Source organism: Chrysochloris asiatica, unplaced genomic scaffold (genome assembly GCF_000296735.1).
Source record: "Chrysochloris asiatica unplaced genomic scaffold, ChrAsi1.0 scaffold00012, whole genome shotgun sequence".
In the NCBI taxonomy this organism is placed as follows: Eukaryota; Metazoa; Chordata; class Mammalia; order Afrosoricida; family Chrysochloridae; genus Chrysochloris; species Chrysochloris asiatica.
Genome location: NW_006408530.1, coordinates 33,191,945 through 33,205,067, shown reverse-complemented (window position 1 = coordinate 33,205,067; position 13,123 = coordinate 33,191,945). Strand labels below are relative to the sequence as shown.

The window sequence follows — 13,123 nt, the reverse complement described above, 5'->3', positions numbered from 1 at the left end:
CCCCATATTTGCTTAGCTTCCTGGCAGATTTTCCTTCTCAGCTTACAGCTCTTGAATCATAACATAAAATATTAAGTCAGCTAACTGGGGAAGAAAAAAAAAAAAGGGAAGTTTACATTTTAGAGCTATTCAAGTGAAAACAGGGCTTTCTAGTTTATGGCACTGTGCTTTTTTTCCCTCATGCCCACATTGCTAATTTTCCTCCTTCTTCACAGCAGAATGGAACTGAGGAGAGGACATTGGCTGACGCAGGAGCCCGAGTGAGCCTGACAGATTTGCAAGCTCAGCCCACACCATGAACTGGTGTCTGCCTTCTGCACTTTGAGAGCCCAGGACAGGTGAAGTTGCCAGAGAGCAATGGCTCTCTTTACTCCGTGGAAGTTGTCCTCTCAGAAGCTGGGTTTTTTTCTGGTGACTTTTGGCTTCATTTGGGGCATGATGCTCCTGCATTTTACCATCCAGCAGCGAACTCAGCCTGAAAGCAGCTCCATGTTGTGTGAGCAGATCCTGGACCTCAGCAAAAGGTATATCAAGGCACTGGCCGATGAAAACAGGAACGTGGTGGATGGACCATATGCTGGTGTCATGACAGCTTACGGTAAGTACTGTGCTCCTGAGCCTGGATCAAGTGTGTTGTTAGCCGCTACCTTCATGAGTATTCCTTAACAAATTGCTCACAGATGTGTGTTTCTAGAACGTTAATGCAATATCCTGTTGGTGCTACTGAGCTCTTGTACACAGGGACAGTTTACCCCAAGAACAGAACAGTGGGCAGAACAGGGAGTGTGCTGTGAGTTGTATTTAATTTGCAGCTTGCTTCTCCTCCTTCATCACATTTTTGGACTATATGATCTCATCTGGGAGCGTGTTCAGGGAATGCAGAAAACTATTCTCATTATCTTTCCCTAAACAAAACTTAATTGGGCCCAGTGGAGTGAGGTAGGGAGGGATAAAGAGGAATGTTCCATGGATTCCAAGTAACCCAAAGTCCAGTGTATGAGACGTCTCCTCCAGCCATTGTTTAGGACTTGGGGGCACACTTACTGGTCAGTAGCTTAGACTTTATTTCTTCAGATCTTACTACTATTGTTTAATGCCCTTCTTTCAAATTTCCCTCACGGTGTTTTATCCACATTGCTTAGGTGTGTCAAATCCTGTTTTGAAATTATGTAGGCTAAAATAATACATGTACAACATATGGCTTAGTTTTTTTTTACTTTTGGCAAACAAATCTTGTGGTGTACTTAACTTAGAAAATTTTGGAAACTTTAGACTTACAACAACAACAGAAAGAAAGATAAAGAAAAGAAATCACATATAGCGCTACGCTCTAGAAAATGACCACAGTTAATATTTCAGTGTGTATCTTTCTGATATGATATATATTTATATATGAAAAATATATAAACATAAAGGCTTACAAAACAAAACTTGCAACTGAAATTTGGATTATAGTGTGTTTTGCAAAACCCAGCATCCCAGCTCCCCTGGAGTCACTGATGATCCTGAGTGGACTTGATCTATGGAAGATGGCCAGTGGTCACTATAGACAGATCTAGACTTCAGTGGCCTCAGTGTTTGGGATGCATAATCTTACAGAATATTAGAATGGGGCTGGAAAATGGGGAAAAAAGGTGAATATTATGTTTTCTGATCCAATCAAGGGGGCTTCCTGAAGTGTGTAGAGTTCAAATAATGATTCCTGGAAATGTGCAGCAACCCAGTGAAGCTTGAGTTCAAACACATGCAACATACCCAGTTATAGGAGTACATATATAGAATATATACATATGGGAGGGACTCCTGGTGTGGTGCTGTAGGATTGGCACTGGACTCTGAACCACAGGGTTGGCAGTGCCATCGAATTGGCACCAACTCATATTGGCCCCGTGCATAAAAGAACAAAACACGGCCCGGTCCTGCATCAGCCTCATGACAGTGGCTACAACTGAGCCCATTGCTGCTGCCATTGTGCCAATCCATCTAATTGGAAGTCTTCCTCTTTTTCTCCAACCCTCCACTTTAACCAAACTGATGTCCTTCTCCAGGGACTGGTCCCTCCTAACAATATGTCCGAAGTATGAAAGACCAAGTCTAGCCATCCTGGCTTCCAAGGAACATTCTGGCTGTACTTCTTCCAGAACAGATTTGTTAGTTCTTTTTGTAGTCCATGGTACTTTTAATAGTCTCCTCTAATACCATAACATAAATATTCCTTATTCACTGTCCAACTTTCACATGCACATGAGGCTATTGAAAACACCATGGCTTGGATCAGACACACCTTAGTCCTCAAACTGACATCTTTGCTCTTGAACACTTTAAAGAGGTGCTGTTCCACGGGAGAAAGATGAGGCTTTCTGCTCCTGTAAAGATTTACAGCCTTGGAAACCCTGTACAGGGTCGCTATGAGTCAGAACCAACTCCACGGCACATGATAATAACAACATATATATATATATATGTTGTTGTCAAGTGCTTTCAGGTAGGTTCTAACTCATAACAACCTGTATTGGTTGTCCAAGAAGTGATTGGTGAGTTTGAACCACTGACTTGCGTTTCAAATTGACTTTGTGGTCTAATGCATTATCCTGCAGTGCCATGCCAGGACTCCATATTTCCATATCTCTCTCTCTCTCTCTCTCTCTCTCTCTCTCTCTCTTTCTCTCTCTCTCTCTCTCTGTGTTATTGTTGTTGTTAAGTGCTGTGGAGTAGGTTCTGACTCATAGCAACTCTGTATAGGGTTTCTGAGGAACAACTGGTGGGATTGAACTGCCAATCTTGTGGTTCACACTGGCCTCACACTGGCCTTGTGGTCCACTGCTTACCTGCAGCACCACATCAGGGCTACATATATATATAAAGAAAGTTCATGGGACTTAGTTACTTTATTTCATTTAATAGTTTTGTTTCATATTTTTTTTTCTTCAGGAGAGAATGGGTTACTTACAAGGAACAATGTGGAAATTCTTTTTGAGTGCTTATCCTTTGCATTATTTCATCATCTGCTTTTATTTTATCCATTCCAGATTAGACATTCTCCATTGGCACTGACTTTTTATACGTTGAAGTAAAATACACTCTTTTGGGTCTGTGGAGAGCCCATATTGAAAAACATCTAGGACATATTTTTATTTAGATCTTCTCTTGTTTAGTTGTAATTTGATAGTAGATTACCAGTTCTGGGTACCAACACCTTGCAATAAGCCAGGAGGGTTGAGTGAGTAGTTGGTATAGTTAGGTGGAATCCTGGAAAACCAGAGAGCCATTCTGATAACGTGTACTTCCCCTGGTATTCATGAAGATCAGCTTTAAGCACATTAGCACTGGCAGTTTAGGTCCTACAGAGAGAGTCTGAAGGGCGCCTGAGTTGGGAAGAGGATGTAGGGGCCTGCAGTTTGTAGTCTCTCATTCTACCAGGAAGTAGTCCATGTGCAGTGCATTATCTAGGTATCTGTTGTGGAAGAGTGAAGAACTGCTTCTTAGGACTAAGGTCTGTGTCTGGTTTGTATGAATCCAGTTAACATGATGCTACCTCATGCTGGTCTCATCAGAGGCTCTCTGTCTTCTTTCTAGAGGTGTGGCAGTTGTTTGAAGAATTGTAATTGTTGATTTTAGGCTATTACTAATTTGTTAGAATCCTTGGCATGGGATCCTAGAGCAAGATGCAGCAAGCTTTGGACTGTGGGTCATATTCAGTCCTCAGCCTATTTTTGTAAGTTAAGTTTTATTGGGACACAGTTGTGCCCTTTTTGTCTATGTATTGTCTGTGATTGCCTTCATGCTAAGATGGCAGAGATGGGTAATTGCAACAGAGACCACAAAACTTGGCGTATTGGCTGTCTGACCCTTTACTGCAAATGTTTGTCAGTCTTTAACCAGCCTTTCTACCTGTGAGATTGTTTTGAACCAGATTTCTTTCATCCTTGTCTTTGGATTACTCAAAGAAAGCTTCTTTTAAAGGACTGTTCTTCCATCCTCTGGGAACGTGGGAGCTGTAATGGTTAGGAATGTGTGTGTTTTGAAGAGCATCTGGTTTGGTTTGGCCACATCGTGACTGTACATCCTGCACCCTGGGGACATCTGTGTCAATTTGATCAGGTGACTGAATCTTGGATGAGATGCTGTATGTCAGGAGCCTTTATGCTGTAGATATTGATGGTTGATTTAACTAATGCTCAAATCATAATAGAAGAACTTCCAAATAGCACCTAATAACCCCTTCCCATCCTTCACCATCCTTGTTTAGGTATTTGAAAAGACGCTTCTGAATTATTTCCAGACTTACTAATCAGACTTGGTGCCTGCAACATCTTCCTTACAGCCTGTGTGGGACAAGCAGAGCATTCCCACTTGGGGTGTGGAGGGGGCTATGTGTGCTCCCCTTTCACGGCCGAGAGAGTATGTGTCAGCCAGCACCTCGCTGCTACTTGCCACTGATCATCAGTTACTCAGTAGGATTGCACAGTGAGAGGTGCCACTCATCCCAGTCAATACCATTGTTGTTTCTGAGGTGAATTCATTTCTCTCTCAAGTGGCCTGACCCAAATTCTGATCCTGGGTGATCACCTCTTATCTAACAGAACTGCTGGGTCCACTTGCATTCTCTAACAGGAAAGGAAAAATGAGACAAGTAAGACTGCCCTCGTGATCCACACTCTGTGAACTCTCACCTGCTTGCTTCTCTGGGCCGTGAGAGCGGAGCCTGGGAGCTCTCATCAGCTCAACCTGCAACCAATGTGACCCTCGTCTTCTCTCTGCCAGCAGCCACTCCCAGGTCCCATTTGAGGGCTGTCTGGCTTCTGTATGGACCTCTAGGTCGTGTTTCCTGCTCCTCCCTCTCTTCTCTTGTGTCTCTGTTCCCTGAATTTCTGAGCCCTAGGCTTCCACCTGACTGATTCTGACTATTTAGGCCACACCAGGACTACACACACAAACATAAGGGGTCTTCAAAATGTTCACGGAAAATGGAATGAAAGATAAAGAATTTTTCCACAAATTTTTGAAGCCCCCTCATATACAAAAGGAGTCCTAGTGTAGCACTGTGGGTTAATGGGCTGGACTGCAAGGTTTGTTTGTGCCCTTTTTGTATACATATTGTCTCACCAGCTGCTCCTCGGAAACCCTATACAAGGTTGCTGTGAGTCGGAACGGACTCGAAAGTCCTCTGATTATAAATGCTAATCACATCTTCAAAACAACTTCATCGCAAGTCTACAATAGTATTTGACCAAACAGCTGGGCACTGTAGCCTAGCCAGGCAGACACATAAAATTAACCTTCACAGTACCCACAGGGTTCCTTTGGATTGGGAGGTAAGAGAGGGCCTCTCTGGGGAGATGTTATTTAACACAAATGTCACACCAAAACACCATGTGAGGGTGGGGTCTGGGCAGAACATGCCAGATAGAAGGTTGTGTACATGAATCAGGCAAAGAGCAGATGATGCAAGCCCTGTAGGTTGTGGATCATGGTGTGATTGGCTGATGATGGGAGAGGGAGGGAAGTGATGGGAATGTTCTTGTGACTGAACCAAGCCTGGCCTGCCCCTGCCTGTTGCTGGCCTTGACTTGCCCTAAGATCTAGTACCCAGCATCCCAGGGTACTTTCCTGGTTCCTTAAGGAGGTGGGGAGTGCATGTGGTGGGGATGGGGAAGCAAGTGGGGTTTTGGTTTTTCTGGCCAGGTACAGTGGAGAGGTGGCCACTTGCATTTCAGGTGGCCTTATAGGCTTGGATATGCATATTCACAGATAATAATGCCATTCACGCTTCTGTACAAACTTATGGAAGGCTCCCACCATGTCACCGGCATGACTGCTAAAAGTTGTTCTGAAAAGGCAGCAGCTGCTTTCTGCTGCAGGTAAGAACTTCTCCATGTATTTCATTCCGCTGTGAAATCAAACAAAAAAGAAGAAAAACTTACTCTTGGATTTAGTTAGAGACAATGTTTGTAAAGATTTGAACATTGTTTTTCTTGATCCTTTTTTCTTTTTGCCTCTGTTTGATCAAGGGGCTCTTCTGTTCATACATAATTGTAGGAATGGGACTTTTGTTATTGATAATAATATACAGTAAAATATGTACCAGTTAAACTAGTTCCACTACACCATTTAGTGACATTGATTACAATCTTTAAGTTTGTATAACCATTTTCACTCACCTCCATACACATAACGTCACCTTCTCCCTAAAGTCCCTATTAAATCTTTGAAGTTGCTATTTTCAATGTTGTTGTTTAGTGCCATGTAGTCCCGTAGTGGTTACGAATCAGGCTGCTATTCTTATGGTCAGCAGTTCGAAACTACCAGCTGTTCTGCAGGAGAAAGATGAGGTTTTCTGCTCCCATAAAGATTTACGGCCTCAGAAACCCTGTACAGGGTGACTGTGAGTCGGAACCGATTCCACGGCACACAACAACAACAACAATACTCAACTCATAGTGACCCATATAGGGTTTCCCAGGAGCACCTGGTGAGCTTGAACTGGCAACTTTGTGGTAGAAGCAGACTGTGCAGTTCAGTCTTTATCCTACAGTCAGTCCCACAGCAGGACTCTAGATTCTGTATTTGTGATTGTTAAGTGCTGTCGAGTTAGTTCAGACCCTTAGTGACCCTGTGTAGGGTTTCTGAGGAGTGGCTGGTGAGTTTTAACCACTGACTTTATGGTTCAAACCGAACTTGAGGTCAAGTGCTTTTCCTACAGCCTCACACCAGTACCCCCTAGATTCTGTCTAGCTAGCTCTTAAAAGAGCATGATGTTCAATCAAAGACAAACTAAGCTAAGCTGTTGTTTGGCTTTAAGATGACTTCAGGGATATTTTTGGTTAAAGGTTTAAAGATTATCTCAGGGTAATAGTTTCAGGGGGCAGCTGTTCTGGAGGAGAAAGATGAGGCTTTCTGCTCCCGTAAAGATTTACAGCCTCGGAAACCCTGTACAGGGTTGCTATGAGTTGGAACGGACTCCACGGCACATAACCACCACCACCATCATTCAACCTTCATGGCTGCAGGCTTCAAAATTCTGTTCTACATTTTCCCCTTTTGATCAGAATTCTTCTATAGAATCTTTGATCAGTAATGGTAGCCTGGAACCATCCAGTTCTTCTGGTCTCATGGCAGAGGAGGCAGCTTCATGGAGGTGATTAACCACACATTCCATATGCTCATTTCTCTGTTGCTCCAGGTGAATAGGAGCTCTGGTAGCGTAGTGGATTACGAGCTGAGCTACTAACCGCAAGGTCAGCAGTTCAAATCTACCAACTGCTCCGTGGGAGAAAGGAGAAACTTTCTGATCCTGGAAATATTTATAGCCTCGGAAACTCTATACAAGGTTGCTATTGGTCAAACCCACTCCACAGCACACAATTGTGCCTTGGATGGCTGCCTGTAAGCTTTTAAGACTTCAGGCACTAAGCTTTGAACTAGGAAGTGGAATAGAAGCATTACACAAGTTATTAGGCCAGTTGACTGGGATGTCCCAAGAAGCTATGATCCTAAATCTTTAAACCAAGAAACCAATCCCATGAAATGTTCCTGTTAGACATTGACAGCCTCAGTGTTTTGTGTGTTTGCTGTTATTGTAAATACAATTTTTGCTTATTCAACTTTTGACAGGTGTACAACTTGTTGGCAGCAGTTGAAGTAATTGACTTTGTAAACCTATCCATCTTCAATGTGGTCTTTCCATTACTGTTAACTTCCTTTCCCCCTCCCACTCCTGGTAACTTTTGCTGTCTATGCTTTATCTTTTCTTCTCTTTCTATATAAATGAGACTATTGTATACAATATTTGTCCTTTGGTGATTGAGTTATTCCACTCAGGATACTGTTTTCCAGGTGTGGTGCTGTGGGTTAAGCACTGAAATGCTAACGTTAAGGTCGGTGGTTCAGACCCACCAGCTGCTCTCAGAAACCCTGATGAGGGTTCATTATGAGTTGGAACCATTCAACAACACTTAACAACAGCAACAACAAAATCTTTCATCCCTCCATATTGTTGCACATCAAGACTTAGTTTCTCCTACTGGCTAAGTACTTTACCTTTGTATGAGGAAATTTCAAAAAGTTCATGGGAAAAAATCTAGTATCTTTAAATTCCATTTTTCCATGAACTTTTTGAAGTTCCATTGTTGGTAGACATTTAGGTTGTTTCCACCTTTTTGCTATTGTGAATCAGTGCTGCAATGAACATGGGTGTACAGCTCTGTTTGAGTCTCTGCTTACCGATTCCACAAGGTAGTTCAGTTTGTAGTTTTTTGAGGAACTGCCACCATTTTCTACAACGGATGTACCATTTGGCATTACCACCAGCATTCTAATTTTCCCACATCCTTAACAACATTCACTATTCTCTGCTCTGATGTGGTTCATTTTTTATCTTAGCTATCATAGTGAGAGTGAAATGGTGTCTCATTATGGTTTTAATTTACATCTCTCCTAAAGCTAATGACGGAGCATCTTTTCATGTACATGGTGTCCATTTGAATGTCCTCTTTGGTGGAATGTCTCCTGATGTCCCTTGCCCATTTTACGATTGCTTTTTTTAATATTTTTTTTATTATGCTTTAGTTGAAAGGGGTTATTTGTCATTTCGTTGTCAAGCTGTTACAGTTTTTATATCTATTTTCATTATTAGATTCTTGTTGAGTATATGGTTCCCAAAGATATTCACCTAGTCCATAGCTTGTGTCTTCATTTTTTTCTGGAAATCTTTCGATGAGTAAACATTTTAAATTTTTATGGAGTTCTACTGACTTATTTTGTCTGATGCTGTCTGGAGGGCGGGGACTTTTGTAGGGCACTACGGAAAGGCACCGTCACCAAAGCAGAAATCCCCTGCCCTTTTTCTTGGCCAAGAGTATAACTGGCAAGAGAAAAGAGCTGGGCTATTTGTGTATTTGAGGAGGCTGTGGTTACTCTGCAATGACGTGGCTGATGTGGTTAAAGAAATGGTTTTCTGCTTTAAAAAGTGTTGTTCCTAAAAACAGGCCTCTGTGGGGTTTGGGGTTATTTCCCATGTTTCTGTGGTGGTGGAGGTACAGCCTCGCCCAACCTCACCATCAGAATCAGGAGGGCTTGCAGCACGTCCGGAGTCAGGGAGCTCTAGGGAGGATTTTGGGAGGTTTTTACACAAGAAGTGTAAATCAGAATGTGGGTTTTCAGGAACAATTGAAGTTTATTTGTATACTTCCCTTGTCATCAAGAGGAGTCCTTTCTTGCCATTCTACTGCCAGGACACTCTTAGACCCTTCTTGGGTGCAGGAGAGGGTTTGGCTGGCAGGCTTTCCACGTGAATCCTCTACTCTGTCTTCCTAGCTGCTGCATGGGGCTCTTTTTCTGTCAGAGCCACCTGGGCACCGCCCTAAGGAGCTTTCCCTTTCCTGTTGCCTGCCTTGTACCACAGCTGTCTTCCAGAGAGAGGCTTTGGGATGGTGTCCAGCATTTCTCTTAGCATGTGCATTTATTATTCCCTCTGCCTCCAGGGAGCAGGGGCTCACTTCTTTAATCTCTTTCATAGAAGTTTGCCCAGCCTCCTTAGCTAAATTAAGGCTCAACTTTCCCGATGTTCTCATTCTTTGTGACACTTCAACTTATAATATCCCATAGTTTTTTGTATGTATGAGTGGGGGAAAGAGAGGAGAAACTGTTTTGTTCCACACTGAACCCCATAGGGTTATCCAGGTGTCTGGAACATAGTATTAGAGGCTTGGATGAATAGCAACAGCTTCCCTGGCAAGAATCTATTGCTCTGTGACACAGCTGCCAGATGCTGTAGAGTAGATTCAGACACATGGTGACACCATGTAGGTTAGAGTAGAACTGAACTTCATAGGGTTTTCAGTGACGGATTTTTTGGAAGTAGATTGCCAGGCCTTGCTCCTGAGGTATTCTGGGCAGACTCAAATAGGCAACCTTTAGGGGTTAGCAGCCTAGCAGAGCAATTTTCTTTTAAACTTTTTATTGTGAATTGAGTGAAGGTTTACAGATGAGATCATCAGTTTTATATTGAACAAATCACACACTTTATTTCATCTCAGTGATTGCAATCCCCTCCCTGTAACAACAGTTATCCCACTTACCCTCTGTGGTTCCTATTCCATCCCACCCAGTTTCCCATTCCTTCTCAGCTTTGTCTTTAGGTAAACATTGTCCTTTTGATTTTGAATGATTGACCATTCTATGGTGAGCATACCTTACTAATGTTGTTGCCGTCCCCGACCACTGCTTTACTGAAGATTAGGTAACAAGAGTGAGTTCCTTTCAAGACATGAAGGGTGGTTGAAGGCCATCATCTCAGGTTCCGTCAGTCTCTTTCTGGTCAGTAAGCCTGGTCTTGTTTTAAATAACGTTGATGTTTGTTCCACATTTCCTCCCACTGTGTTCAGGACCTTCTAACGGGATCCCTTTCAGAGCAGTTTGTACTGGTAGCCAGGCACCATCTAGTTCTTTGAGTCTCAGACTCATGGAGACTGATGTTCACATGTTCTGCTAGTCCATTGGACTAACTGATTCCAAGCATCTTCAATTCTCATCACCCTTTCTTCCGCACCACTCAGTGAGCTTTTAAGATCATAGCACAATGTAGAATATTGTCTTTATGGGCTTTGTTTTGCTGGTTGATTATGGTGTCCCCTGAGACTTTGGTGCTGAGGCCCCAGGCACAACACATTGTCTTAATATGTTTGACAATACCTAAGAAGTTTCCATTGTTTTGCCCCCTGTATGCTTCACCACATTCATTGTTAGATTTGCAGGAACCCGAGTTAACAGGTATCTACCCTCTCGTCAGTGAATTGCTCTCCCTTCCCTCCCATCCTTGGTAACCATCATAGAATATTTCTTTTGATTGAAAACCTTTTCTTGAGTTTTTACAATAGTGGTCTCATACAATAGTTGCCCTTTTGTGATTGACTTATTTCACTCAGCATAATGTCCTCCAGGTTCATCCATGTTATGAGGTGTTTCACAGATTCATTATTATTCTTCAGTGTTGCATAGTGTTCCATTCTGTGTATGTACCGAAGTTTGTTTATCTAGTCTTCCAGTGATGGGTATTTAGGCTGTCTCCATCTTTTTGTTGTTGTGAATAGTGCTGCGATGAACATTAATTAACCTGGCTCTTATTTCTTGTGGATAAATACCAAGTAGAGGAACTGCTGGAATGTATGTAGTGCTATTTCCAACTTCCTGAGGAAGTGCCATGCTGTTGTCCACGTTGGTTGAACCATTTTACAGTTCCACTAGCAGTGCAGGAGGGTCCCTGTATCTCTCCACAGCCTTGCCAGAATTTGTTATTTTCTGCAAAGTCATGTTTTTACTGAGGCAAAAATAAGATGCCAGAGGCCTCCAAATAACTATTATGCATGATCCTGTCATGGGAACCACTGTATATGCTGGAAGGCAATTGAGAGAGTGTATACATGTGGGCTGTGGCCGGACCAACCTCTTATACTAGATACATGACTTTGTCAAGTCACTGATCTTCATTAAGCCTGCTTCTTCTTTTATAAAAAGGAGGGTATTATATCATATCCCTCATAAGATTATTATAAGGATTACAAAGGACCAGGTCCATAAAACACTTAGCTCAGTCAAATGCATTTGTTACCATTAGTTATTATTAGCCCAGCCGTACATTCTTGTATTTTTTTACCACTCAAAGAAAATTGTCCACAGAAACCTGGAATTATTTGTGTGATCCCAGGCTTCAGGAACCTCTGTAGGCAGCTGTCCTTGGCATTTACAAGAATCGAGTCCAACTAGACATAAAAGATAAGATATGCTCCAGGGGATGGCGAGCCTTTGCCCCACCAGTCTAAACAAGGGTTGCAGGGATTGTGCAGTAGAATCACCCATGCCTGACCCCAAGCTCACCCCGCCAAGATCTGCTACTCTGGACTCTAAGCTTAAAGAGATGCTGCTCAACTCTTCTCTAGGCCCCTCTGTAAAAGTGTGTTTAATGCACTGGGTAATTGTGGCATTTTGGAAACTGCCAATCACTGCCATCAGGTTGATCTGGAGATGTAATTGTCAATGCCATATGCACTGAAAGATGAACTGGGTGTGGCCAAGCTCAGCTCTGAAGAGGTTAGTGGACGGACATAAGCTAGAAGGATTTATGTGCAACTGCTCCCCTTTTCTGCAGGGAAGAATGTGGGCCAGGGTCAGCCCCTGTGACTGTGAACCTTGGCAAGATTCCTCTTCATTCCTGTGGCTTCACATGTCTTCATCATTCTTCTGCCAACCTCCCTGTGAGTCCTTTCCTCTTCTTTTCAAAGGGCTCAATTGCTTGATTCTTATTTCATGAAGCTGGCCAGGTGATAGGGAAATTCAGAGAATGGCCCATGAACTCTAGATGCAGTTGCTATAAGGCATTGAGATGGTCTTTTCTCAGATTCCTCTGTACAAGGTCTGATAGTTCTTCTTCTTCTTGGTGTTAACTGCCATGAGTCAATTTCAACTCATAGCTACTCTGTATAGGGTTTCTTGGTGTGGCACTGTAGAATATACACTACATTGCTAACCACAAGGTTATTGGTTCAACCCTACCAGCCGTTCCTCAGAAACCCTATACAGGGTCGATGGCACTTAACAAAAACTACAAGAGATTTCTAAGAGAGTGAAGGTTGGGTTTAAACTGCCTGTTTGGTGATTAGGAGTCCAGTGCCACACAAGCATGTAGCTTTTAACCCAGGGAAGAACGTTAGCCAGTGATCTGGAGCTTTCGAGGGTCTCCTGCACTGACTGTTCTACACCCCCCTATGTCTAGGCACCACTGCATGCAGAGCTGCAGGGTAAAAGGCACCTTGTGAATTCATGCCAGTGAATTCCCCCAATGGGAGATAAGGCCTTAGAGCTCCCTCCACTAGGATGACTTTAGGCTACTTGGATCAGTATCCTTGAGTTCTGAGGGTAGAATTCACTGTCCTGCGTCTGTGTTTAGAATAGCACAGAATGCCTTTCTGATTGTAAAATACCAAATTGAGAGCACACCAGGAACTCTGAAGAAGAAATAAAAAATAAATACTCCTTATTCCCAAACCCTCAGTCTTACCACTGATAAAATTTTGATTTCTCTCTAGTCATTTTCTTTTTAAAATGCAGAAAGAAAAAAAGTGTGTGT

At 42.8% G+C, this 13,123-nt stretch overlaps 1 protein-coding gene across 1 annotated transcript in view; it reads left to right on the top strand.

The window, feature by feature from the left end:
* Positions 1-212: 212 nt before the first annotated feature.
* The window catches only part of MGAT5 (mannosyl (alpha-1,6-)-glycoprotein beta-1,6-N-acetyl-glucosaminyltransferase), a 307,459-nt gene continuing 294,548 nt past the window's right edge, over positions 213-13,123 (top strand). The window contains exon 1 of the mRNA XM_006834588.1: positions 213-598. Within this exon, the coding sequence (XP_006834651.1) occupies positions 358-598 (241 nt within the window). The 5' untranslated portion in view covers positions 213-357. The remainder of the gene's footprint in view (positions 599-13,123) is intronic.